Genomic DNA, 27514 nt, shown 5'->3' on the forward strand with positions numbered 1-27514 from the left:
TCCAGTCACCTGTAGACACAGGGCCGCTAGGAAAGCAAGATCAAAGTGAGTACATTAGTTACCAGCATTGTCACTAGGCAAATGGAGTGTAAGAACATTCATTCTCTCGAAAGGGAAATAGGACCAGTAAACACAACCACCTTCACCACTGGATAGCATGGTTTCTTCTAACTTAGAGAGGAAACACCCCTCCTAAAGTAGGACTACGTCCTAGCCCATTCAGTGTATAAACGGAAAACTTTATCAATGGATCAGCATGTTTTCTTCTAGCTTAGAGAGGGAACTGTTGCTATACCTATCTTTGCCCACTATTTACAATTGGATCAATCTTTTCTTTGAAAATAGATAGTATTTGGTTGAGGTCTGATCTGCAAAGGTTCAGTAATGATCCCCATACATGAAAAGGACAATCGTATACTTAAGCACTGAAAATAAACATTAAGTGAAATTGCATGACCCCATGAAAGAGGCTGACAAGCTGTACAGAAGTCACTATTCAGTTGCCTGACCAGTAGCTGTGCCTTTAGCACTTGTAATTGCTGCAGCTACAGCTTTGGAGGTCCTAGAAATAATCTGTACAGTAGGGGATGAGATGAGGGAGTCAGAAGTTTTAAAGAGCATTTATGCCTTGCGGCATTTGACATTTGCAAGCACTTGACAGTCCCCAACACTATATTGGTGACAATTATAGGTAAAAGAGATCAGGGATCTGCATGTCCTGCTGTTTCCTCTTCACTTGACATGTACTCCTCTTCACTGACTTCATCATCCCCGCTGCTTTCTTCAGGTTTCTTTCCAAGGTGCTCTTCCTTGGCATACGTTTCACAATATTCTGATCAACAATCCATCATATAAACCTTTAAGGTCAGTGTTCCATCCACGTAACAATACATGTTCCATCACACACTTTATGTGTTGAGGTAGAAACAGTACCTTTGACCTTCTTTTCATATTGTTCATGATCTCTCATCATAAGAGCTGCTGCTTCCCCGTTCAATGGATCTGTTGGATTTGGGTACAACAGAAGCTGTGGGAGAAACACTTCAAACACATTTACAAGGTCTGGTGAAAAGAAACACTTCATCAGAATGTATTCAACTATTCAACTACAAAGATAAATGTAGAAATAGATTCAAACCAGAAAGGATAAAATGGATTGCAACCAGAACGGATAAAAACTGAAACAAATTTACTAATACCAACAGCAAATCTGCAAACATTAACTGCACGAGCCCACATCATGACAACATATAGATAGAGACAAGATGATAAATATAGAAATGGATTAAAACCAAAACTGATAGATACTGAAACAAATCCAGTAATATCAACAGAGCAAATCTGCAAACATGAACTGCATGAGCCCACCTCATACATTCCAGGTGTTGGGAGGATTAAGTTTTCTGCTTACATAAGTGGACACATAGCAAGTCCAGTTGACTGGTCATGCTTTATGGGCACCCATGGATTTTGCAGAAGAGGTAACCAAGTAAAAATCAAATTTGCTTGATAGGTTGCAAGAAGCAACGTCTGTTCCAAAGCTTCACACATGTCAGGTGTTGCAGAATCCCAGGATTATGATATTTATGTGAGTGCACAAAACGGGAGCAAGAACATGAACAAAGGGGATTTTATTTATTTTTTGTTGGGAATAAAGGCCTCATGCCTTTTAAATGTGCTCGGGTTTGAACACAACCTTAGCACTTGTACTTACACATATAAATCTATCTAAAAACCTAAAGGTACACCCTTGTCATTGTACCACAAAACGTGCTCGCCCTCTACTCTCCTCTCTCTCACTCTCTCTATCTCTCACTGCGCGTAGCGGCAGTCTGTCTAGATCTCCATGCCTAGCCGGTCCCTACAAACTGGTACCAGAGCTGCGGTTGAGGCGTTTGTGCCTCCCAGAGTTCGAATAGGACAGGCGAGCAAGTCGTGAGCTGCAGATCCAGCGTGGACCACGGCAACAGCAGGCGTGTGACAGGCTGGGCGAGTAGGCAACGGCCTGATACAGGCGACTCCAGCAGACGTGACGTGTGGGTAGCAGGAGCAGCAGTCACCAGGCCACGCAGCAGTTGACGGGCCACGCAGCAGACGTGACGGGCAGCAGTCGCAACCGGGCGCCAGAAGGCGCACGCAACTAGGAGACAACCACGCAATTGCAGGTGACCAGCAGGGCTCACAGCGCACAACTGGCGGGGCTCACGGCACCCGACTGGCAAGGCTCACAGTGCATGTCTGACGGGTCCATCCATTTTTTTTTTCTCCTCTTCTTCAAAATTTGTTGAAAATCCTCTTCCTCTAACCAAGGTTCGCACGCGCAAGCACAAAATCTCAGATCTGTGCAAAATTGAGCAAGAAATTTGGGGCTTTTCCCAAATTTTGGGATCTCAACACAATTGGACAATCTGACTTAGAAATTGCAAAGTCGTTGCACATTTGACCAGGAGTTTTGGGGCTTTTCACATTTTAGAGAAATTATTTCAATTTCAGTGAAATTAGTGCATGCAGGACTTGGAAATTTTGGGGATTTGTCTAGATTTGGTGCGAGCAAAATGCAACAGTGATATCTGTCTCGGAAATTGCAGGAATTTGTGACATTTTGTCCCCGACATTTGGGGCTTTTAATGTACATGCGCAAATTGGGCTGAAACTTACCCAATTTCTCGACATTGATGCACATTGGACCCCATGCAATTTGGGGCTTTTGCAGTTTGGGTAAAATTTGTGCAGCATTTAGTCATTTTATGTACATACACTTGAATTCCACGCAATTTGGACATCAACACTTGGTAAAATTTGGGAGTTTTGCTGAAATTGCTCTATTTTGGCAAAATTGGACTGTTCCATCAATGACAGAGAAAATGCAAATGTGTGTTTGATGCTTTGAGCACAAAATTTTGGGGCTTTTGACCATTCGTGTCAAATTTTATGCCCGTGGGTACATGTATAACAGAAATTGCAGCTGAAATTTTGAGATTTCTCATGTAATGTGATGCATATGCCCTTGGAACAGCTGTAATCAGTTGGATAATGTTGTAGCACATGGTTTGGTGCTTCTGAAAATTTAATTACAGATCTGAAATCTGTGCTTCTACATAGTCATTTATTGCTTATTGGTACTTGTTTGTACCTTGGTCACTTGGGTGACATTTTGGGCCTGCATTTGCTAGTTTTTTTATCACATTTGGGCTGAAAATCATGGCTGGCAGCAATGACAGCAGTAATTTGATGCACATAAAGAAGCTTGAATGCGCACATAATTTTGAAGTGTGGCAAAAGCAGTGCTACAATATCCTGTTACAGAAGAAGCAAGCAAAGCTGATCAAAACCAAAGGGGCAAAGCCCACAGACATGGATCAGGACGATCGGGATGAGTTAAATGAGCTTGCACGCTCAACCATAGAGCTATCGATTTCTGATGCCTTGCTCTTCAACATTGAAGGTTTGGATTCTACATATGCTATATGGACTAGACCGGAAGAACTGTGTGTACAAAAGAGTGCTGCAAGTAGAGTGTATTGGCTGAAAAAGCTTATGGATTTGCGTATGAAAGAGGGTACAGCAATGTCTACTCACTTGAATGAGTTTAACTCAATTTTCAGCCAGCTAGTTGCCTTGAAGTTCATGATTGATGAGGAATTTAAGGCTACTTTCTTGCTTTGCACTCTACCAAAGAGTTGGGATACATTCAAGACTGCTATGAACAACTTTAATGTGATCCTTTTGTATGCTGATGTAGAGAGTGCTCTACTTATGGAAGAGATGAATAGGCAGAACAATGCATCCATTAAGTCTTCCAGTGCTTTGCATACTAGGGGCAGATCACAGCAAAAGGGAAAATATGATGGCAAGGGACGTAGTAAATCACGTGGCAAAGATATTGAATGCCATCATTGTGGCAAAAAGGGTCACTTTAAACGTGATTGCTACAAATGGAACAAAGAGAGAAAAAAAAAAGCAAGAAGACAGATGATAGCAAGGAAGAGAAGAAGGATAGTCAGCCTAAAAAGAGCAGTGTATAAATTGAAAAGGTGAATGTAGTCACTCACGGCAGTGACAGTGGGAGTGACGTACTCTTCGTCTCTTCACACTTTGGTGCACATGCTTTACTTGCAAATACAGATGATGACATGCATACCTGGATTCTTGATTCAGGTGCTTCCTTTCATGTCACCCCTCATCGTGAGTGATTCTCCGCCTATACAGGGGGTCGACATGGCGTTGTTCATCTTGGGGACAACTATGCATGTGAGATTACAGGTATTGGCAGTGTGTAATTGCAGTTTCAACATGGCTTTATCTTTACAATTCAGCATGTACGGCATGTACCTCGACTCAAGAAGAGCTTGATCAGCACAGGGCAGCTAGATGATAATGGTTTTCATACCACCTTTGGTGATGGAAAATGGAAGATCTGTAAGGGATCAAGAGTAATTGCCAAAGGTTGCAAGAGTGATACTTTGTATCCACTTCATGTATCTAGTGTGCGTGACCATGTTGTCATGACCGAGCAGCCAAGTGTTTCTTTGTGGCATAGCCAGTTGAAATACATGAGTCATGTTGGAATGAAAGCGCTTTCTCGTTTGGGTTACTTACCTTATCTTCATTATGCTGATTTTGAGCATTGTGATCATTGTATTTATGGCAAACATGCACAAACGTCTCACAAAAAGTCTCTTTCTTTGAAATCTTCTCCTCTAGAGTTAGTACATTTGGATGTATGTCAAATACCAAGATTTTCTTTAGGGGGAAAGAAATATTTTTTCACCTTTGTCGATGATGCTACACGGAAAGTATGGGTTTACCCTATTCGTAGCAAGGATGAAGTGCTTGACAAGTTTCAAAATTCTTGGCATTAACTGAAAATCAGACAGATAAGACACTTAAGTGTCTTCGCTCTGACAATGGCGGGGAATATGTATCCAAGGCCTTTCAAGCATTTTGTGACAGCAAAGGGATATAAAGGGAGCTCACTGTCCCTCATAATCCGCCCCAAAATGGAGTTACAGAGCGTATGAATCAGACCATACAGGATAAGGTCCGTACAATGCTGTCTCATGCTGCATTACCCCATGGTTTTTGGATAGATGCTATTATGGCAGCCATTCACTTGATTAATCAGTCACCAAACAAGTCTTTGGGGAGGGGAGTTTCCCAAGAAGTATGGACGGGCAAGCCACCTTCATATGCTCATCTGAAAGTATTTGGCTGTGAGGCTTTTGTGCACATTCGTGAAGAAAAACGCGGCAAACTTGAGCCAAAGTCCTGTAAATGCATTTTCCTAGGATATGGTGATGAGGGTGAAATGGGTTGTAGATTGTGGGATCCCGAGAAAAGGAAAGTAGTACGTAGCAATGACGTTATCTTCCGGGAAGATCAGATGCACAAACAGCCCGAAAAGACTGAGGAGATCCGTAGGGTTGTATTCCGGGCAGAAATACCTTTTGGACAACAAAATGTGCCTGCTGTATAGCACCAATTACCTGCTGTAAATGAACCTGTAAATGCAAGAAATGATGCTGGAAATTATCAGGCAGCTATTGCCCATGAAAATGAGCCATCACATGTGTAGAAACAGCCAGGACCGCAAACTATTAATGCTGATTTGCAGGCTGAAATGCCAGAACATGCTGAAAATGGAAATTTGCAGGAACAGCCAGCAAACAATGACCATTGGGTTAGAAGATCATCTAGGGCTACTAGACAACCTGACATATTTGTTATTCGTGCAATTAATGTGGCTAATTCTGTCATGTTGAGAGATTGTGGTGAACCGTCTTGCTTCAAGAAAGCAATGGACAAACAGGACAGCAAGAAATTGTATAAAGCCATGATGTTAGAGATAGAATCTCTTGAAAAAAATGGCACTTGGGACTTGGCGTAGTTGCCTAAAGGATAGAAAACCCTTCCATGCAAATGGGTTTACAATATGGTCACTTCTGGTTCCTCACCAAAGTATAAAGCAATATTGGTTGCAAAGGGGTACAAGCAAAAGCATGGAATTGACTTTGATGAGATTTTCTCTCCTGTGCTCAAGATGACTACATTGAGAACCATTTTGGGCTTGGATGCAGTTGAGGATATGGAGCTCATACAGATGGATGTAAAGACTGTGTTTTTACATGGTGATCTATACGAAGACATATATATGCAACAGCTTGAAGGAAAGGGAAGGAAAAAATAATATGTAAACTCAAAAGGAGTTTGTATGGGCTGAAACAAGCACCAAGAGAATGGTATCATAAGTTTGATACATTCATGCAGTCCCAAGGTTTTCATAGAAGTTAAGTGGATCACTGCTTATACACCAAGAAGGCAATAGATGGCAGCCTGATTATCTCGGTTTTGTATGTTGATGACGTGCCGATTGCTGGTAGGGATACTCATGCCTTGGATTCATTGAAGCAAAGTCTTTATGGCAGCTTTGACATGAAGGATCTTGGTGACGCAAATCACATTCTTGGCATACGAATACTGAGAGATAGATCAAAAGGCTTACTCTATCTATCTCAATAGGAGTATATCTCCAAAGTTTTGCAGTGTTTCAATATGGAGGGGGGGAAACAATTGGGGCTCCATTGCCTTCATATGTGAAACTTAGTGCAGAGGACAGCCCTACATATGATGATGAGAAGGCTAAAATGGCCAAGATACCATATGCTTCAGTTGTTGGCAGTTTGATGTATGCTATGGTTGCTACACATCCTGACATTGCCCTTGCACTGGGAGTGGCTAGCAGATACATGGCAACCCCTGCCAAGAAGCATTGGGATGCAGTGAATGGTATTATGAGATACCTCAAAGCTACAGAGGAGTTGTGTATCTGCTTTGGAAAGCAGAAGGCATCTGTTGTTGGCTTTACGAATGCAGACTATGTTGGTCATGCGGACTGTAGGAAGTTCACTTCTGGGTATGTGTTTACTTTCACAGGAGGTGCAGTCTCTTGAATCTCCAAAGGGTACAAAAGTGTGTTGCATTGCGTACTACAAAGACAGATTATGTGGCTGCCACTGAGGCATGCAAGGAGGGTTTATGGCTTTCACGTCTAGTGGGAGAGCTTGACATCACAGAGTTACCTATTCTCCATTGTGATAGTCAGAGTGCTATCATGCTAGCACAGAATCCTGTCTTTCATGTAAAGACAAAGCACATATAGGTGAAGTACCACTTCATTAGAGATGTACTTGACAACAAGAGCATTGAGCTTATCAAAGTGCATATACATGATAACCCTACAGACCTTCTAACAAAGGGTCTTCCAACAGAGCGGTTTGCTCATTGCCGACAGATGATGGGAGTTGGATAGATATATGTATTTCAGCTTTGTACATACCTAGACATACCTAGACTAAGCTAATTCTTTTCTCCTCTTAAGGCACATTGCCTTTAGATGGAAGGTTGTTGGGAATAAAAGCCTCATGCCTTTTAAATGTGCTAGAGTGTGAACACACCCTTAGCACTTGTACTTACACATATATATCTATCTAAAAACCTAAAGGTACACTCTCGTCATTGTACCAAAAAACGTGCTCACTCTCTACTCTGCTCTCTCTCACTCTCTCTATCTCTCACTGCGCGTAGCAACAATCTGTCTCGACCTCCATGCCTAACCGGCCTCTACTTTTTCTTTTTCTTTTTTTTTTTGGGGGGGGTGGTGTGTGCACGCAAGTTGGAGAGTGTGTTGGAGACAACCCAGAGAAAATGAAGGAACAAACTGATCTGATCAATAAGGACCACATACAAGGAAAGCCCCTGCACATATGGACAGCAGCCATGTCAGTGAGAGCACCAGGCACAGCAGGAGAAAGAAGATGTCCAAACTGAGGAGAGAGAAGACTGCAACAGCAGCTCAATGAGATGATTACAAAGAGCAGAGAGGGAGGCTGAAAAGGCAATGGCCAGCAACCACCTGGCAGAAATACGGCCAATCTGCAGTGAAAGAGGTGCCACATGGGAGAAATGCTGCCAAAAATATATAAAGGTCTAACCTGCTGTCCACCCATTCAGTAAGTGGCCACAGGAAGCAGACCTGGAAAAGCAGTGGGCAGATCTGAGTCACCCTAACGTCTCCATCTGAAGTCCCTAGGGTGAAGACTGCTGACATATGCAAAGGACTGACCAACATAGACAGTAGCAGAGCTCCAAACATCCTCACCAAACACTCATGGAAGCTCACAATCAAGAGATGGACACAGAGAAAGATGCATACAGACATGTCTGCTGGCACCACCTCTGAGATGCTGGGTGTGGCTGAGGGCCAAAGGAACAAAGAAGATGGAACACCATAGGGGAACAGCTCGCAGAAGAGGGTCAAACACTGTGAACCAGCTTTGAAGAAAGCTCCAAGGGCCTGCAATGGATCCAAGGGTAGTAGAAGATCTGATGGAAGATTAGCAAATGATGATATCGATGTTTCTGCTCAGGATAAAATCCAGCCAATAAATATGATCCCCCCTCCCAAAGGAAAACCTGAAGAATCAGGTGGCCTGAACATGCCAATAGGAGTGGAAAGGCTTCAAATGGATCATGCACATGGTATCCAATCAAGAACAAATAAGCCAAATCGCTAACCTAATTGGAAGTCAGTAGTGAGGAGCTATCAAAGGCACCAAAGAACACTCCTTCCATGGAGGACATTAGGGACCAAAGGGCAACAAGGAAGGATTCATCAAGGAAGAGGGAAAGAAGCCATGCATGATTTAAAGGTCTTGAGAATATGTAAAACCCTGGGACAGCTCCTTATGATCTTGGGAATCCACCTCTAAAATTGAAAAATGGGCCAAGGAATCCATAGCCACATCATCAATGTCAATATCCCTCCTCTAGAGGGGATAGGGGGTCTAAAGGAACCACCAAATGAGATGATAGCAGATGGAAAAAAAAAGTATGGGATGGGAGGTAGCATGTACAGGACAAGGCACAGATCAGATACCAAAAGCCCTGCTCAAGAGGAGCAGAAACAAGGACATGGTGCTGATAAAGCCCACACTCTTGGGAACCTCCACAAACACCACCAACTTGATGGTATCAAGTCAAGCAAGACCAAAATCCAGAACATGTAATGGCATGGTGCACTCCACAAATATGCAAGTATGAAATGTCCCCTACAATGATGATACCCTCCTAATGGTAAAGATCCTAGAGTCAATCACACCTCAATGTCATATGGCTTACCCAATATCCACAAGCCAAGGCTTCTCGAAAGATAAACGAGCCACAAGAGAATCCTCCACCTAAGGAATGTGAAGGAAAATAGACTTGATTGTAACAGCAGGAGATATAAATGAGATGTACATTCCTTCACTCCATCCTTCGCACCTAGACAAAGGTGAGGATATTTTTTGCAACACTTGTCCTCAACATGTGTGGATTTCCCACCGAGGACTATCACGAGGACGTGAAATTCTATTGCTTTGCTAGAATTTGATTAAAAGTTAATCAAATGTGCTAATAAGACTTGCACATGTGAGGTGAAAGTTATTTATTTCACAATGTGGGACCTAGGACCTCAAGATATCAATCGGTGCCGAAAGCAAAAGTTATAATAAGTTATGTCTAACAAATACTAGGTGGTATCCAATATCAAATTTTGGCCTAAGCCAATTTATGGGCCACTAATGTCAATGGTGAAATTAGAGACTAGGTATTAATTAATTAATTAATGATTATCTAAGGGCTAATAATTGCTCACGAATACTTGGAAGCCAAATTGGCCTAGCCAATCTAATTATTGGCCAGTGGAATTATTTTTCTAGGCACTAGAATATTTATTAGATTAATTTTCAAAATTAATATTCTAAAACTTAATTTAATAAGCTCGATAACATTCGAAAATGGGAGTAGAAGGCTGCCACTTAGCAAAACTTACCCGTGCAAGCGGAAAAAACGTTTTCAAGGACAATGGAAGTCTACCATGGTAACCATGAAACGCATTTCAATAGGCATGAAACACGAAAGACGTTTCACTAATGGAACGTTTCAATATGCAACATTTCACATATCTATTTCATTCCAAAGGAAAAAGGCAATTGCTAAATATGTGTTATTTTGTCGTTTCATGTGGCATTTCACTTAGCAAATCTACCCAAGGGTGAAACGTTTCGTGCTGAAACGTTTCGCGGTTACCTTGAAGTCTACTCCAACAATTGTGAGAGAGGAGGAGGTTGTTAGAGAGCAAGGAGATATTGCTGATGTGATTTGCAGCCACCAGGGACTAGTCCTACAACAAGTAACAACAATTTGCAGCCCTCCATGTGTAGGTGACAACAACCCAAGTTCCTTTTGGTGCAAGTGACTATTAGTCTACCTGTGTTAGTCAAGTCAATCTGTCATCTCTTGGTTGTGAGCTCCTATCAGAGTTTAATAGAGGCATACGAGCTCTAGCAGTTTAGGTGCCTTTTATTTGTCAACATCCTATGAGCATTTCTAGGCTAGTTACTGCTTTCCATAGTCTGCCTACACTTGCCAAACATTGTCATTGCCCTCTGGGAGTTTTCTAGGGTGTCTCCTATTTTTTTTGGCATTTATTTCCATGTGACCAGCATTTATTGTTGGTCGACCAGCATTTATGGCCCCTTTTTTATCAGGTCCATCAATTTTTTTGTGCTCTTGCTATTTATACTTGCAACCCCCACTTCGCAGACGCACACACTCTTTAGTCTTCAATTGCAAGTGTACACTCTGACTCTCCGTACTTGGTGTTGCCAGCGTCATCAAACTAATCTAGTGCCCTCACTGACGCTTTGGGCTACGTGCAAGGACTAATCAATCCATCTCATTGTATCAACATTCTTCTTCAATTACTGTAGTATTCTTCCCTCGTCTTCTGCTCTCTCTCTCTCTCTCTCTCTCTCTCTCTCTCTCTCTCTCTCTCTCTATGTTCTTGTTTTCCTTCTGTTGCGCACTTTCATAATGACAACATACAAGAGGAGGCAATAGCCTTTCTAGTGGTCCCAAGCTGAAGGTAACAACTTCCATGGCTATTTGAGCAAGGTAGCAACAATTTTCCAACCTTTCTTGAGATGAAACTGTTGAGCTAAAATATGCATTACTTGCTGATTAGTCTCTTAAACAGCCCCAAAACACACTAAAAAATGCTCTTTTAAAAGAAAAATACTAAAACGGGGAGCGATTCGAGAGAGTTCAATGGGGACCCTAAACAGGGAGCGGTTCAAGAGAGTTTAGTGGAAACCCTAATTTTTGGGGCGCCCTTCCACATCTATAAATAGATAGGCTGCCCCCATTCAGCCTCGTTCCATCTGTGCAGATTTCACTCTCTCTAGTGCAAATTTCAGCCATCAGTCTACCTCCAAGTGGCTGTCCACCCCTCGCGACTGCTGCCACCTCTCCCTCCAGCCTCGCAGTACCCTGCTGCCTTCTTCTAGCTGTCACCCGCTGTCAGGCGCCATTTCCCAGGCTGCGTTTGGCCTCAAACTGCCATCGCCAGCATCTCCAACATCAAGCAACATCCTACAACCTGCATTTGCATCCTTTTGGAGCCACATGGTGTCATCTCCCCACTCTATAGCTTTCGCCTTTGTCTCTGGCAGCCCCTAGTGTCAGCCATTTGCTCTCTCTTCACACTCCGACTCATAGTCACAAACTTGGGATCCGTCTCTCGTGGACATCACAATCAGACATTGCTCTGCCCTTCAACACACTGTACACTCTTACATTCATTTACAGCATTCATTCACTTCAGAGTTGTGTTCTCTCTCTCCCTTCTTTTGTTTGTGTTTGAGTTTCTGTGTTTGAGTTTTGAGTTCTGCGTTTAGGGTTTGAGTTTTGCCCTCTGTGTTTGTGTCTGTCTCTTTGTGTTTTTGTCGTGGTCGTGCACTCTGCGTGTCCTCAGTGCAAACTGAAACCAGCCTTCCTTCCTTCTTGGAATGGGTGGTGATAACCTGATTTAAGGGTTAATTACAGCAATAAATAAATGCACATAAAATGAAATACACACTCTACCATAACATTCTTGGACAATAGACTCCCTGTTGGCCCCAAAACTAGCGCCCCTTGCGGTATTTCTTTAGCTTTCATTCAATTGGAAGGAGTACAACTTGAGATTCTTCAATCTCCTCCTGCTAGCCAATTGCTCTTGCTGTCATAAATGACCAGCAAGCCTTTTGGGTCATTTGCCCCTTGATTCACCCGGGACTTCTTCTCCAATTTGACCCTTGGCTAGCCAAATGCTGCCCCAAATCAATTCGGGATGAGCTGGCTTCTAAAATCCCTTAATAATCTTCAATTATCAGCTACTGATTTCAGTCCCTTGAGCCTTCAATCTCTGGCACGGATCCCAAGGTGGCTGCTAAACCCTAATTTCTGCTGTAAATTAGGGTTTACTGCAGAAATTACAGATCAGCCCACCAAAAATGGTTGAAATCTCCTCCGAATGGCTAAGAATTGCTGAGAATGGCTGAGCATAGGCTGAACGAGATGAGAGAATGCTGTAGAGAGAGAAAATTCTGAGATTTGTTGCAAAGAACTGATCAAAACCACTTGCTGCCCCGCTGTACCAGCCCCAAACGGATGCACCAACAACAATAGGAGCATCAGAGACTATGATCTTCAGGAGAAAGTGCATCAGCAGCAATTGCCATCTTCCCAAGGTCAAGAATATGCAATCTCCATCACCAAAATGGTCTCCAATGGCTGGGAAATGGCCCCAAAAGCTGGTAGCAAAAGTCCAACATCTCTTCCCAACAGCTCCAAAATGAAAAAACGAGATTTCCCTCTCCCTTAAGCCCTATTTAGCCTTTCCCCAACTTGCCTGGGAAAGTTTTGCCAAGTGGCAGCTTTCTTAATCCATTTTCAGCAATTTCCAGCCATTTAATTAATTTTCAGAATTAATTAATTTTGAAAATTAATTCAGCCCTTAATCCATGCCCAAAAATTTGACCTTGCCCATCCAAAAATTAATTGGCTAGGCCATTTGCAACCCAAAGTGGTCCCATGCATTAATTGACCCTTGGACAAGCATTAATCTATTAATTAATACCTAGTCCCTAGTGTCACCACTGACACTTAATGGCCAATTAATGGTCCTAGGGGCAAATTGACACCAAAATTCACGTAGAATCTAACAAGTGTAACTTGTTACAACTTTTGCCTTTGACACCCATCTTTTTCACAGAGTTCTTTGGCCTTCAACTATGAAAAAGTAGCTTGCACCTCACATGTGCAACACCTGCATCTTTTAATTGCACATTTGATTAGGCCTTTAATCAAATGTCAATTAAACATAAGCAAAGCATCAAATTTTCACAGCCTCATGACAGCAAACCCTAGCAGTTTTCTTCACATGGTATCAAAGCCGGTGCTCTTGTAAAGAGTATCCTACGGATATTGTGGAGAGCTAGACTTTGTGCAAGGCACACAAAACGACTCGTAACCGAATCACAATGTCCCAGACACCTTCTTCTCCAATTCCTATGATGTCTTATCAGGCTTCTCCCTCGTTGGAGGCCCTAAGATAGCACTATGAACTCGGTGAGGAGGACGACACTCCACCTTCACCAGATTTCACTAACATGATAGAGGAGTACTATCGCAACAAGTACGTTGATGTTTACACCCCTCCTATCAGTTTTGCTACCACATCCAGACCGGTTGGTGAGGCTAGTCACCTCTCAGATCATGGAGGACATGTGGCATTCAGAACGTCTGGCGATCCATCTTCATCGTCTCAGTCAGGTCCAATGTCAAGTTTGTACAATTCTTTTGTGTTGCATTGCTACCACATCCAGACCGGTTGGTGAGGCTAGTCACCTCTCAGATCATGGAGGACATGCGGCATTCAGAACGTCTGGCGATCCATCTTCATCGTCTCAGTCAGATCCAATGTCAAGTTTGTACAATTCTTTTGTGTTGCATGAATCAAAACCCCCACTTGTTTCTTCTTTTGAGGTACAGGATCCGGATGGCTTTGCGTATGTGAACTTCAATAGAGGGGGCTCACGAAGGAGACCAAATTCAAGAACATCTACCGCTTCTGTTTCATTTGCGCATATATCACACACTTCTCACTTCCCTCCCATCCCACCCTCTTCAATATCACACCTCTCATCATCTTTCCAAAACCTTGGATTACACTCCACATCTGCATCACACACCCTAGGAATTGGATCTTTCATCTCCGCTCCTAGCACATTTTCCTTCTCCACCCCTTTCTCTACCTCTTTGCACCATGGTACTTCTTTAGGGGGAATACCACCCTTGAACACAATGCCTCTCACCTTTCAGTAAATGAGCACACCCATAACTCCTGGGTCGACTGTGATGGGCATCCCCCTCACTATTCCTAGCTTCACATCTTACATGACCACTCATACGTTGGGGTCTCCATCCTCAGCTTATGGTGCATCTTCACACTCTCCTTGGGTTACACCTACGCAGGGATTCCCCTCTTCTGCTTCCCATGTTCCCATCCCACCTCCTTGGGTTCGTCATGTGGCTACCATGTCCATGCCTAGTCAACCCATCCCTATCTATGGATCCACCTTGCACACTACTCACATGCCTGGTGGGCACTTAGGGGCCCATTCCCAAGTATACTCCACTCCCCCATCCTACCCACACTACACTTTCTCACACTATCCATCTCCGATCACTACCACTCTTGTTGCAACCGCCAAGAACACCTTCACAAATAAGACCCGTTTTAACGGGTCAAATTTCACCACTTGGTCTAATATCACGCAACAAGTGCTTGAGTCTCAGGGTCTTTGGGACCTCGTCATTGGTCTAGAGCCTATACCAAATCCTCGACTAGCTCACCCTGATTACATTCGTCAATGGAGAGCCCGCAATGCCACAACCAATATTGAGCTGCTGCAGGGATTGCTTCCTGAGTTTTACTCCCAGTTGCAGCACTTCCCGCTCACGTTAGAGCGTTGAAGTCACCTTCTCGACCGCTATGCGGCTCGTGATCCTATTCGGTGCATCAATCTCGACTTTGAGTTTCAAGAGTTCTCTATTAGAAAAGGGGAAGTCAAGTTGGCTGAATATAGGCAGTTACTTGCTGAGTTCGCCACTACTGGCTCTCCAAAGTCACATGACGATCAGGTTACCTTAGGGTTGCAATGGGTATTATTGGAAGCGATAGGGACGCAGCTCCAGCAGGAATGAACGAGTGAGTGTGATGGCTTGAGAGAGTATGAGCAGAGTGAAAGTACGAGACGGTAAGAGTGTACCCACAATGTGTTGGTACACAAAGAATAAAATGTATTTATACTTAGGGCGTGTAAAGGATGCGTTCACATGTACAATATGCATGTACTATATACACGAAGGTTATCAGGCCTTTATATCCCAACAACCTTCCACTTAAAGGTCCGATATGAACCTCTAGCTAACCAACTCCCACTAATCAAATGCAGTGTCCGTGCTGAGCTCTGCTTAGACTTTTAGTAAGAACATCTGCAAGGTTATCTTATGTTTTAATCTTGGTCAATGTGATTTGACCATCTTCCAGAATCTATCTGATGAAGTGATATCGCACATCTATATGCTTTGTGCGTGAATGATACATGGCATTCTTAGCCAGATACACAGCTATCACATCCCAAAACTGCAATACCCATAGACATGCCGAGATCATCTGAGGACAACAAATCCAAGAAGGACAAAGAGAATGAATCGACATGCCATATTTGTGGTAAGACCGGTCATTGGATGAAGGATTGCCCCGATAAGGACAAGAAGGACACTAAGAAGGGCACGAAGGATTCTAGAGCAGTGGCTGCACCCTCATCAACTACTTTTCTACACTTAGCGATCATTGAAGACTCTACACCGAAGACTTCTGATGCTGCGATGACAACACCCCAAACTCGAGAGTGGATCGTGGACAATGGCGCCTCACGGGCCACGGCACATGACTCTTCCACAGTTGGTATTACCCATTTGCAACACTCGCATGGGCAGATTCTCATAAGAGATAGCTCTTCTATGTCTATTGTTGCACGGGGTGAGATGCAGCTGATTCCAAATGGACATGGTGGTACCTACACTTCCGAGGTGTTGCATGTACTAGGTTTAGGGTATCATTTGCTTTCGGTCCATAAGTATGTTATCTTGGCCTTTTTGTGGAGTTTTGATCGTGGATTAAGGAAGATTCTCTCTTCAAGGTATGAGAAGAACGACATTTACAAATTGAAGTCTTCTACAGCTCTTACCTCTCACACACAATCCGAGCTATGGCATGCTCGATTTGGCCACCTGAACTGTGAGTACCTTCGAAAGGCGTCACGAGGATCGCTTGTTCGAGGTTTGCCGAACATAGTGGTGAGCCAGCAACCATGTGTCTCCTACATTTGTGGGAAACAACATCAGGATGCGATTCCCAACAAAGCTTTGAGGCGGTCTACTTCACCTATGGAGCTTATATCTACGGATCTTTGTGGCCTGATGAGGACCGAGTCCCTCAAGGGGAGCTTGTACTTCATGTTGATCATAGATGACTACAGCAGGATGACATGGGCCTACTTCTTGACGTTAAAGTCGGAGGCTTTCTCCCACTTCAAGGATTGGCTTCCCTTCGAGGAGAACCAATCTGGCCGGAGACTGAAGACCTTACGATCAGACAAGGGTGGTGAATTTGTTTCTAATGAGTTTGCTCGTTTTTGTGCAGATAGGGACATTCACCAAGGGTTTGCTAATACCAACACTCCTCAAGAGAGTGGCATTTTGGAGCGGAAGAATCGAAGTATGATCGAGATGGTGCACACCATGATGGAGCACCAATGGACACTTCAGTTTCTATGGGCTGAGGCAATGGCTACAGCAGTTCACATCCTCAATCAATCTCCCACTTCGGCCGTTGACAGGATGACACCTTTTAAGGCTTACTTTGGGACTAAGCCTAATGTCTCTTATTTCAGGATCTTTGGGTGTAACACCTATGTGCACATCCCGAAGACGCAACGTGACAAGTTTGAGGCGGCTTCCTAACGACAAGTTTTTGTTGGTTACCACTTCCAGTACCAACGTTATCACTTGTTTGATCCCATCAAGCAAGATGTCTACACGAGCCAAGATGTGCAGTTCGTGGAAGTTCCAACCATAGAGGGGGGGGGCGAGGAGCACCCTGTACTTGGAGATCCAGGGGAGAGTCAGGTTCCCAAGCCAGTTCCTTTGGAGCCAGAGCCTCTTGATGGAGATTCTTCTTCAGATTTCGAGTCTTCCCTTCCACCGGCCACCCCAGTGGAGATCCCACCGCTGGATGTACCCAGGTCTTCAATGGATGGCAAACACCGAGGAGAGATCCGGCCCCTTGTTGGGCCCGTGACACACTCCGAGATTCAGGGATCGAGGGGGTCCCTGAGAAGTGGGAACCGCAGTATGGACCACGAAGGTCACGAAGGAACCAAGCACATTCTACAAAGCTAGTTTGCTCTAACTATTGTTTGATGACCCGTGTTATGCACGATCAAGAGCCCACTTCCATGAAGGAGGCTTTGCAGTCTAGCCATTGGCGAAAAGCTATGGAAGCGGAGTTGGAGGCTATTGAGAGGAATGGCACTTGGCACCTTGTGCCTCATCCCTCTCACAAGAAGGTGATTGGTGTCAAGTGGGTCTTCAAGACCCAAGTACCTTAGCAATGGTCCTTTGGACAAGTACAAGGTCTGCCTTGTTGCTAAAGGTTTTGCTCAACACCTAAGCATTGACTTCCATGATACTTTTGCCCCCATTGCTCATATGGCAACTATTCGAGTTATTCTTGACTTGGTTGGCCATAGGAGATGGCCTATCTATCAATTGGATGTGAAGTCCGCCTTCCTCAATGGTGATTTGAAGGAGGAAATCTATATAGAGCAACCTCCTGCCTTTGGATCCTAGGATGGGCAAGTATACCGGTTGAAGAAGGCCTTATATGGCCTAAAGCAAGTTCCACGTGCATGAAACGAGAAGATTAACTCGTTCCTTCAGTCAAAGTTGGAATATCGGCACTCCAAGGCCGATCCATAGCTGTATGTCCGCACTTCCAAGGTTGGTCATGTGTTGCTTGTGTTGTATGTTGATGATTTGAATCTTACAGGTGTCCATGCACAAAAGATCCAAGAGACAAAAACAACTTTACATCAAACGTTCGAGATGACGGTTTTGGGGCTTCTTCATTTCTTCTTGGTTCACGAGATTTATCAATCTCAGAGGGGGATTTTCCTTTCTCAGCAGAGATACATTCAGGAGCTCTTGGCGACTTTTGAGATGGAGACTTGTCGGACCATTTCTACTCCTATGGATCCGAATTGAAAGGCCACTTCACACTTAGCTTCTCCCTTGACAGATGCTTCCCGCTACTGTCAGCTGATTGGATCCTTGATTTGGCTACTTAACACTCGTGTTGATCTTTGTTTTGTTGTAGGTCTTTTGGCAGGGTTCATGAGTGAACCCCAACAGGTGCATTGGCAAACTACGGGATTTGTTATCCAACAGGTACAGATACTTCAGATCTTGTTCTTACAGGTTGGAGTGAATCGGATTGGGCCGGCAATGTGGACTATCGATAATCTACTACATGCTATTGTTTTACCTTAAAGTGGTTGTTATCTCATGGAGTAGCAAAAAGCAGCCCATGGTAGCTTTTTCTTCTACTGAGGCGGAGTATCGCGCCGCATCTTCCACCACATGTGAAGTTGTGTGGCTTCGGAGATTGTTGGAGAAGGTTGGCTGCCCCCAGACAAGTCCTACTCTTTTGTGGAGCGACAATTAGAGTTGCATTGCCTTGGTACGGAATCCTGTATTCCATGCCCAAACGAGCATATTGAGATCCAATACCACTTCATTCGAGAGAAGCTTCTGGATGGGACTATTGATGTGGAGTATTGCAAGACAGAGGATAATCTTGCAGATTTGTTCACGAAGGCGCTTCCCCAGACTCTTCTTCAGAGGCATGCCAGATCCATCAGTCTTCTGGCTTGTCCACAATCTAAGAGGGGATATTAGAGATTGCCATTCCCTGGACAACTAGGAGAGTTTCAACAGATCAGAGCAAGACAACACAGCAAGCAAGACACGTCAACAGCCAAAGCAGATGCCACATGACAAAGGACTGTGCAATTGGCCAAGCTAAGCAGTCTGACAGTTTTTTTTATGCAGTCGGTTGCATTAAATGCAACGACCTAATGCTGGTCATTATTTGGCCTTTTCTTCTGCTATTTACAGCATCCCTTCCAGCACTTGTCTTTCACTTGTATTTGACAAAGAGCCTGCTGGTGACAAATAGCACTTGGACTGATGGAGATTGAGGTCCTCAAGGCGGAGACATATGCAGATATTCTCTCTGCACCCGTGTATAATTTTGCATTCCTATACAACATTCTTCACTACAGATTTTCTACGTTTCACTCTCTTTCTCTCTCTCTCTCTCCTCTCTGTGTTCACTCTCTCTCAGTCTTGGTTCCACGCTTCTGCATCGTTGCACTCTGACAAGCTTGTGGCTAAGCCTATACACAAAAGGAGGACATTGATTTTCACAAAGTGTTTTCTCCTGTTGTCGAAATGACTACTCTTCAAGAATTATTTACCCTTTGTAGTATCTATGGATCTTAAACTTGATCAGATGGATGTTAGAACTACATTCCTACATGGTAATCTAGAAGAAGAGTATACATGAAACAGCCCAAAGGAAAGGACCACTTGGTATGTAAGCTTAAGAGAAGCTTGTATGGTTTGAAACAAGCTCCTAGACAATGGTATAAAAAGTTTGATACCTTCACACTCTCACATGGATTTAAAAGTAGTGCAGATCACTGCTTATATATTAAGAAGGCTGATGATGGAAGCCTTATTATACTTGTGCTTTATGCGGATGATATGCTTATTGCTAGTAAGCATAAAAGCCAAATTAATGCATTGAAAAGACAGTTGAATTCAATCTTTTTCATGAAGGATTTGGGTACAACTGAACATATTTTGGGCATGCATGTGACACGAGATAGAGAGCAACAACTCTTATTTCTCTCACAAGAAAAGTACATCAGCAAAGTACTTGATCGTTTTTCTATGGCTGATGCTAAGCCTCTTGGTGTACCTTTTCCACCTTATCTTAAGCTTCGCAAAGCAGATTGCCCAAAAGATGATAAGGCAACCAGCTCTATGAAGGGTGTTCCTTATGCTTCAGCTTGTGGTTCACTCATGTATGCTATGGTTGCCACTAGACCTGACATTGCTTATGCAATGGGAGTTGTAAGCAAGTTTATATCAAATCTTGGCAAAGCACATTGGGAAGCAGTGAAATGTATCTTATGGTACCTTAAGAGCACACAAAGAAAATGTATTTGCTATGGCAAGGGTGCATTAGATCTACAAGGGTATTGTGATGCAGACATGGCAGGTGACTTAGATACTCGCAAGTCTACTAGCGGGTACATCTTTACCTTAATTAGTGGGGCGGTTTCTTGGTGCTCTAGATTGCAAAAAATAGTAGCACTCTCTACCAACTGAGGCTGAATATATTTCAGCCACTGAAGCTTCAAAAGAAGCAATTTGGCTTGGTCTTTTGGTCAAGGATTTCGAATTACCCACCAAAACACCTGTACTTGGATGTGATAGCCAGAGCGTTGCATGCCTAGCTAAAAATACCATGTTTCATGCACATACCAAACATATTGATGTTCGGTATCATTTTATCAAACAGGTTCTGGATGATGGTCTAGTCACCCTGACTAAGATCAAATCACAGGATAACCTTGCAGATGTTCTCACTAAAAAAAGGCTCAACATGAGCATTGCATTAGACTTGTGGGAGTTGATTAAAGGTTCGTTGAGGACCTTTAAGTGGGTGGTTGTTGGATGTAAAGGCCCTTTACACTCTCTCGTGTATCTCCCATGTATATATTATTTCACACACGTGAACTCACCCTAGCGGGTGTAAGTGTACCGTACCATAAGTATAAATACATTCTTTTATTCATTGTGTGTACCACATTGGTACACGCCCATCCGTCGACGACTGACTCACTCACTATTCAGCACCTCGATTAATGTGTGTACCCTCTCTCTGCTTCCACTTCTACTCAACAACAAGGATTCTATGATTCAAACATAGCAAGAGATCTTGACATTAGAAAGTTTACCAGGGGGTATGTCTTATTTTGGCTAGTGGGGCTATTTCTTGGTGTTCAAGGTTGCAGAAAATTGTGGCACTGAGTACTATAAAGGCTGAATATCTCAGCCACAAAAGCTTCTAAGGAAGCTATTTGGCTTGGTTGTTTGTTCAAGGATTTTGGTCTCTCCACGTACTCCAGTGCTTGGTTGAGATAGCCAAAGTGTCGTATGTCTGGCTAAGAATGCCATGTTTCATGCATATACCAAACACATCAATGTTTGGTACCACTTCATTCAACAGGTCTTGGATGATGGTCTTGTCACACTAACCAAGGTCAAAACCCAAGATAACCCTTCAGATGTTCTCACTAAGAGTCTTGCAAAGGCTCAACATGAGCATTGCATCCAATTAGTGGGAGTTGGCTAACTTAAAGATACCACTTCGAGCCTTTAAGTGGGAGGTTGTTGGGTGTAAAGTCTCTTAATCTCCATGTGTATAAACATATATGGGTGTGAACACACCCTTATTTGGACCCTAACATAAATACATTTTATTCTTTGTGTACCATGACTTCTTGGTGCACTCATCTTGGGATTCTCTCACTCTCACTCTCACTCTCAACACTGCTCCTGCTCCGTTTCTGTTTCATATTCCATTGCACACTCATCCCAACAGCAACAATCACTTGGGCGACCTCATTCAATGCTGCCAATCTGTGTTTTCTGTGTTGTGCGCAGGGTGGCCAGTTTCTCAGCCAGAACAGCTGCATTTCGAGCTCAAGAACCCCTTCCGAGCTGTGTTTTATGTTGGGCAGCACATGTCACTGCTGTATGTGACTTTTTTGCTGCTGATGTCATCTATCAATGCTGGCAGGGCTGTATCCTCAGTTTTCAGCCTATGTACAATCTGTGTTTCTGCTCCAGTCCCCCTGTCTAACTTGTGTTTTGCAGGCCAGCACCTCTGATCAGCTGTGTTTTGACCTTGTCACCTCGGATACCCCCTGTTCTTCACTGCTGACATCATCAAGCCTGCTGTACACCAGACAGACCACCCCCAAGCAGACTGAAGTCATCATCTTCCAAGTTAGATGACAAACTACTACAATTGGGGGAATCAAATGGATCAGGACCACGAGGACTGTTGAAGTAACAACTGAGATTGAGAAGACTGGTTCACACAGCCGTCACTATGAGGATCATTGTGAAGACCACCAAGATTGATGTACTGATCATGACAAGGATCAAAGGACAGACCACGGGCTTCTTCCAAACCACCATCGTATCATTCTATCCCTATTCCATCTTCTGTAGCCACCAATCCACCATTGGCCATTATGGCCACCCCAATGCACATGTCTGTCTTACACACTCTTCCCGCATCCAAAAAGCTAGATGGGACAAACTACTAGCTATGGTTGTGCAAAGTCAAGTGCATCCTTGACACCTTTGACCTATGGGATTTTGTGGCAGTCCCTATTCCCTAACCTACCTTGGATCCCCATGTTTGAGTGACCGTGAACTCGATAGCTTTATGGGATTGGCTCAATGCCAAAGCCCACTCTAAAATCTTCTTGAGTTATACAAATTATGTGCTCGTACATGTAAGATGTATCCACATGGCACACCGCAACAAAAGTCTAAAACAAATTGGCATCTCGTTACTAGGTCCAAACATTTGGGCATCACATGTTGACCCTCAAGCTGAAGCTTTGACATTTCTCTACCCCAAAATCCCCTACAATGAAGGACCACATCAGCAAGATGGAGGAGATTCAAGATGAGCTTGCATCCTTGTGTAAGATTGTGACTTAGAAGACCTTGTTGTGATGCTCATCACATCTCCTTTCATCAAAGTATTATGTATTCTACATCAATCTTCTCACCTCTCATAGAAGGGATACTATCACTTGGGAGAAGCTAGTTGCAATGGTACTTGAGCAAGATGTATGTCACAAGAAGATAGATTCTAGTGGAAATGAAGCACAAAATTGTGCCTTTGCAACATTACCTTTGGGTAAAGGACAAGCCAAGTAGAGGAAAGGGAGGAAGAAGTCCAAGAAATCGAAGTCATCTCCCAACTTTGATAAAGATACAAAGGGAAGGTGCAAAGGATATCCCAAGTATCCACCCTATGGACAGACCTCACACTTGAGGAGAAGCCAAGAGCGATGGATGGAGCTACGTTAGAGCCTCCCTCTACCTCTATTACTACCCATTTGTGTTCCTTCATACCCATCAATTAGAGGAGCCTTCTTTGGCACACTCAACTTCTAAGACGCCTTAGCTCACCAATAACAATACATGTGTTGATACATTGAGTCATATGACTCCTCGAGGAGATTGGCTTCAAGATCTCCATCCTAATGAGGGAAAAACCTCTGTCAAGTACATTACATCACCGGCTATTTGTGGTTTTGACACCTTGCCTTTATTGCCCAACCATCCATCTTCAAGCTTTGTCCCGGAAGCCCTACATGTTCCAAACTTGGGTCTACATCTTCTCTCAATTCATGACCTTACAAGACTTGGCACTTGGGTTGTCTTCACCAAGCAAGCTATATTCTTCGAGGATTCATCATTCCACTTCAAGAGCCATTCTTGTGACAACTTGGAAAGAGAGGGGGCGATACAAGCTCCAGTCCCCTTCCAAAGTGAAGGTTCCTCTAAGACAATTTTCTATTGTTGCATCCATTTCCATTTGGGTACCATCCATCCCACAAGTTCTTCCATATCCCCCACCATCTCCTTTGGTGGTTCCCTCATAAACCCATCCCTTTCACAAAGGGACGATATTGGAGATGCGGCTGTATATTCCTTGGCCCTTTGTATTTTTCGAGAACTTCTACACAAAACATGCTTTCATCATGGCACTCCTGGTGAGATAATCACAACCTTTAAGCTTGTCATCAGTTGAACAATAGGAAGGTTCCATTGAAGAGGATAGGAAGTGAATGTGACGAAAATAAGAGATACAGAGAGAGAGAGAGTACGACCCAAGTACTACTCAGCAAGAGTTCACACGTAGTATCAACAATAGCTGATCACAAAATGCCTGTTGAAAAGAGATGAAACAGGTGAAAAACAGACCAAACACAGCCAAAGGATGAAGAATCACAGAATTGGCAACCAGCTTTGGGCGTGGAGTGGAGTGTGGTACATGGAGCCGGAGGATGCATGTATGCTGTCATAGGTGAAGAGGTGGACCCTTCTCTTGCGGAGGAAGTGGAGAGAGGATCCATCCATGCCGCTGTAAATAACCATGGTGCAGGACATCAAGTTTCTGTGGTCAAACACAGACTGTTCAAGGATGCAGAGTTTGCAAGGGTAAAACTAGATCGTACAGCAGTTCAAACAGCCACTCAGTGAAGGGAAAATGCAGGTTGAATTGAGAAAAATGCAGACTTACGAGGCAGAAAACAGGCCAATTTGGCTGCTGGAAGGGCTGCCCAGGCTGTAGAATCGGTTGAAACAGACAAGGAAGAGCAGATCAGCAGCAAAGAGGGATCAATGCAGACCTGCAGCAGCAGAAAACAGCACCAAGATCCCCAACATGGTTGTCTGATACCATGTCAAGGTAGGGTGCAACAATGGAAGCATGTGAATCTGCTGTAATAGACTGCACAAACACAAGCAAGAAGAGAATCATTGTGATGAAAGAAGAACACTGCAAAAGAACTCAGAAGATAGATGCTTGGGAAATGACTGTGTGAGCACTTGCACCAGCTTCCTCTCTCCAACAGGACCTGCATGTAGTGATGTATCTTGAATGAATGGAGGGAGCACTAGCTATGCATAGTCCTAAATCATAAGCCAGTCAGCCAGTAAAAAAGTGCCCAGAAATAAAGTTGGCCACAATGTAATAAGCAGTTGACCATCAAAAACTAGCACAAAATGAATGGCAGCCCACATCACGACTAGTAAATGGCACCCAGCCCACTGGACATGCACAGACTCCAATGTGAACTAACAAATCCACTAGCATCTTCTACTCTAGCATCCTTGTGAAGATGATCTTCATGCCCATACGAGTAATGTCATATAAGAAAACTGACATGATACCTTTTTGGGCATGGTAGTAAAGAAATAGCATTAACACAACAAGTTAGCATTGTAGACTTACCGCCCCTGATGATTGAAATTGGCCTTCAAACGAACTAAACAGCAATAGTGTGGCTGTGCATGCTGAAATGGAATGCAAATGAGAAAGAGAGTAGAAAAGAAGACAACAAAACCTGAATATGCTGCAGAAATTGAAGGACACATACAATGAGGAGCCTCTGCATGCATGTCTGAAGGATAGGGCAATGAGGGCACTGGACAGGACAGTAGGATGAAGAGGAATGACGATGATACTTGGGATAAGTATAAAGTATGTTAGCCATGATAATATTACTATAAGCATTAGAAATTCAGCACTTTTGCCCATCTATTTGAGGAAAACACAGAGAATTCATAATCATCCAGGATTATCAGATAAGTACCTCTAGAGTAAATTTGTGATCCTTGGATATTTGTCTCTTGCTATGGAGTTTGAAATTTTACAGGCTTGACATGTGCTTCAAATACATTTTTTCCTTCTGTAAATCACAGAGGAAATGCAGTGTACAAGGGAGTAGTTCAGAGTTAATAGATCCAAGCACTGCCTGCAATCCCATTGCACTAAGGTTACCTACTCTCAACATTTGACACATCTCTTGATGTGGCTTCCATCTTAATTTCGCGGACCAGTACACCCTTGGTCTCACTTCTTTAAGCAACCATCAATGCCAATCCCATTGCACCTTTAAAAAGTTGTCAATGGCTGCCCACATTTTGACTGCCCATGTCCTATGGCTGCATATCTCCCATCTACACTACAGTAGACCCACATGTACCAGCCCCACCTCCCTCCCTCCCTCACTGATACCACCGCCAGCCATTCCAGGACATTGGCTCCCATGGTGCCTTTGGAACAAGAGGACGAAAAAGACAAAGGGAGAAAGAGTGCAAGCAGGTAATGTTGGAGAAAATTCTGGGAAAAGATTTACTGACACCACAGTACTTTAATGAAGATCTATGATCTTACCAAACATGGGACTCCAAGTTTGATTAATGACATCCAAGCAAATAGATCCTGACCTGCATAATTAGCCATGGAACAAAGAAGTATAGGTAAGCAAAACCGAAAAGAAAAATGTTCCCTCAAATAATCAATTAACCCTGTAACTATCCCTCGCCAAATCCATGAGTCAGCAACTGGACATAGGTGGCCATGTGCATGCGTACATCTTAAATTCAGTAGATAAGGGATATGAGCATACATTTCATCCACGTTTGGGTGGTAGATCTTGTTCACGAAGCCAATTGAAGGAGACTTATAAGGATATGCATCTGGCAGCTCCACTCGTACTTTCCATACCCCATTTTGGTACGGGCCTGAAGCAAATACAACGAACCATCTTCAGAATGGCCACTACAAATTGGTATAAACATACTGACATCTTGAGCACTTCACTTATGTCCCAATTTTCAAACTTGGCCAAATAAAAGTCATCTTTAGTTGGCATACCAAATTGTAAATGGAATACAATTTTTCACTGCTCCAGCACAAAATGCTTGAGCACAAACATCATAGAAGATACTCACCAAACAAAGCCCTGACGGATCAACATGAATGCTTGCCCTGAGATGGTTCAAACTTCAGCTTTATAGCCCTCAAAGTAAGGTTGATACACGCTAACATTGCACAGAACTAGGGTGGAGAATACCAATGCTACACAATCATTTACAGCATCCAAAACTACACACTGAATGACAGATCTTTACGCAGCTACCATGGCCAAAATGCCTCACAAAGGGCGTTAATCATTTTTTTTCATCTACTGCCACAATATAGCTACAACTGCTTGTGCAGCGCCATCTGATGCATTCGCACAGGCACGTGCTGATGGCATTGCAGACCTGCTAGCTGTCTAATAAGCCTAAGATCGATGCTATGACAGAGCCGTAGAGAAGAGCATACTGTCTTTCGGCCCTCGAAACTCCACAAAAAACTCGTTGAAGGCATCGCTAGCCATTTCGACTTTGTAGTCACTCATCATCCTGTGGCAGAGAGCGGCCATAACAATGCAAGCGTAAGACCTCGATCCCGGCAAATGCACATACAGAACGCCTGAAACGAAACCAAAACCAGAAAAATCCTACAGGCGCACACTCACAGCTTCATGACATCCATCTCTCGTCTCTTGCTGGGGGAAGACATGGCGACGTTGTGGCTCAGCAGCGACAAGGATTGAATGTCTGGGATGTGCGATAAGACAGGGTGAGAACAAACAAGAATTTCGAGGAGAGGTGTTCTTTGGTGACAGGCGACGCAGAGAGACTCTGATGCAAAGTGGATGGGCCAGACCGCAACCTTTCCTCTCCCTTCTCTCTCTCCCCTCTCTCTCAAAAGAGACCTCGAAAGATGCCCCATACAGCGACG

General features: G+C 43.6%; 1 protein-coding gene across 1 annotated transcript; it reads right to left on the minus strand.

The window, feature by feature from the left end:
- Window positions 1-415: 415 nt before the first annotated feature.
- Window positions 416-27514, minus strand: LOC148033350 (ubiquitin-conjugating enzyme E2-23 kDa-like). The gene is made up of 6 exons (XM_087681262.1): window positions 27249-27514; window positions 27053-27132; window positions 26352-26466; window positions 26117-26169; window positions 934-1062; window positions 416-832 (listed from the first exon to the last, which is right to left on the minus strand). Exons 1-6 carry the CDS (start codon window positions 27503-27505, stop codon window positions 702-704), a joined length of 765 nt encoding a protein of 254 aa, XP_087537388.1. The 5' UTR covers window positions 27506-27514; the 3' UTR covers window positions 416-701.

Source organism: Lygodium microphyllum, chromosome 7 (genome assembly GCF_053477565.2).
Source record: "Lygodium microphyllum isolate KBCC chromosome 7, Lygodium_microphyllum_v1.1.10, whole genome shotgun sequence".
Taxonomy (NCBI): domain Eukaryota; kingdom Viridiplantae; phylum Streptophyta; class Polypodiopsida; order Schizaeales; family Lygodiaceae; genus Lygodium; species Lygodium microphyllum.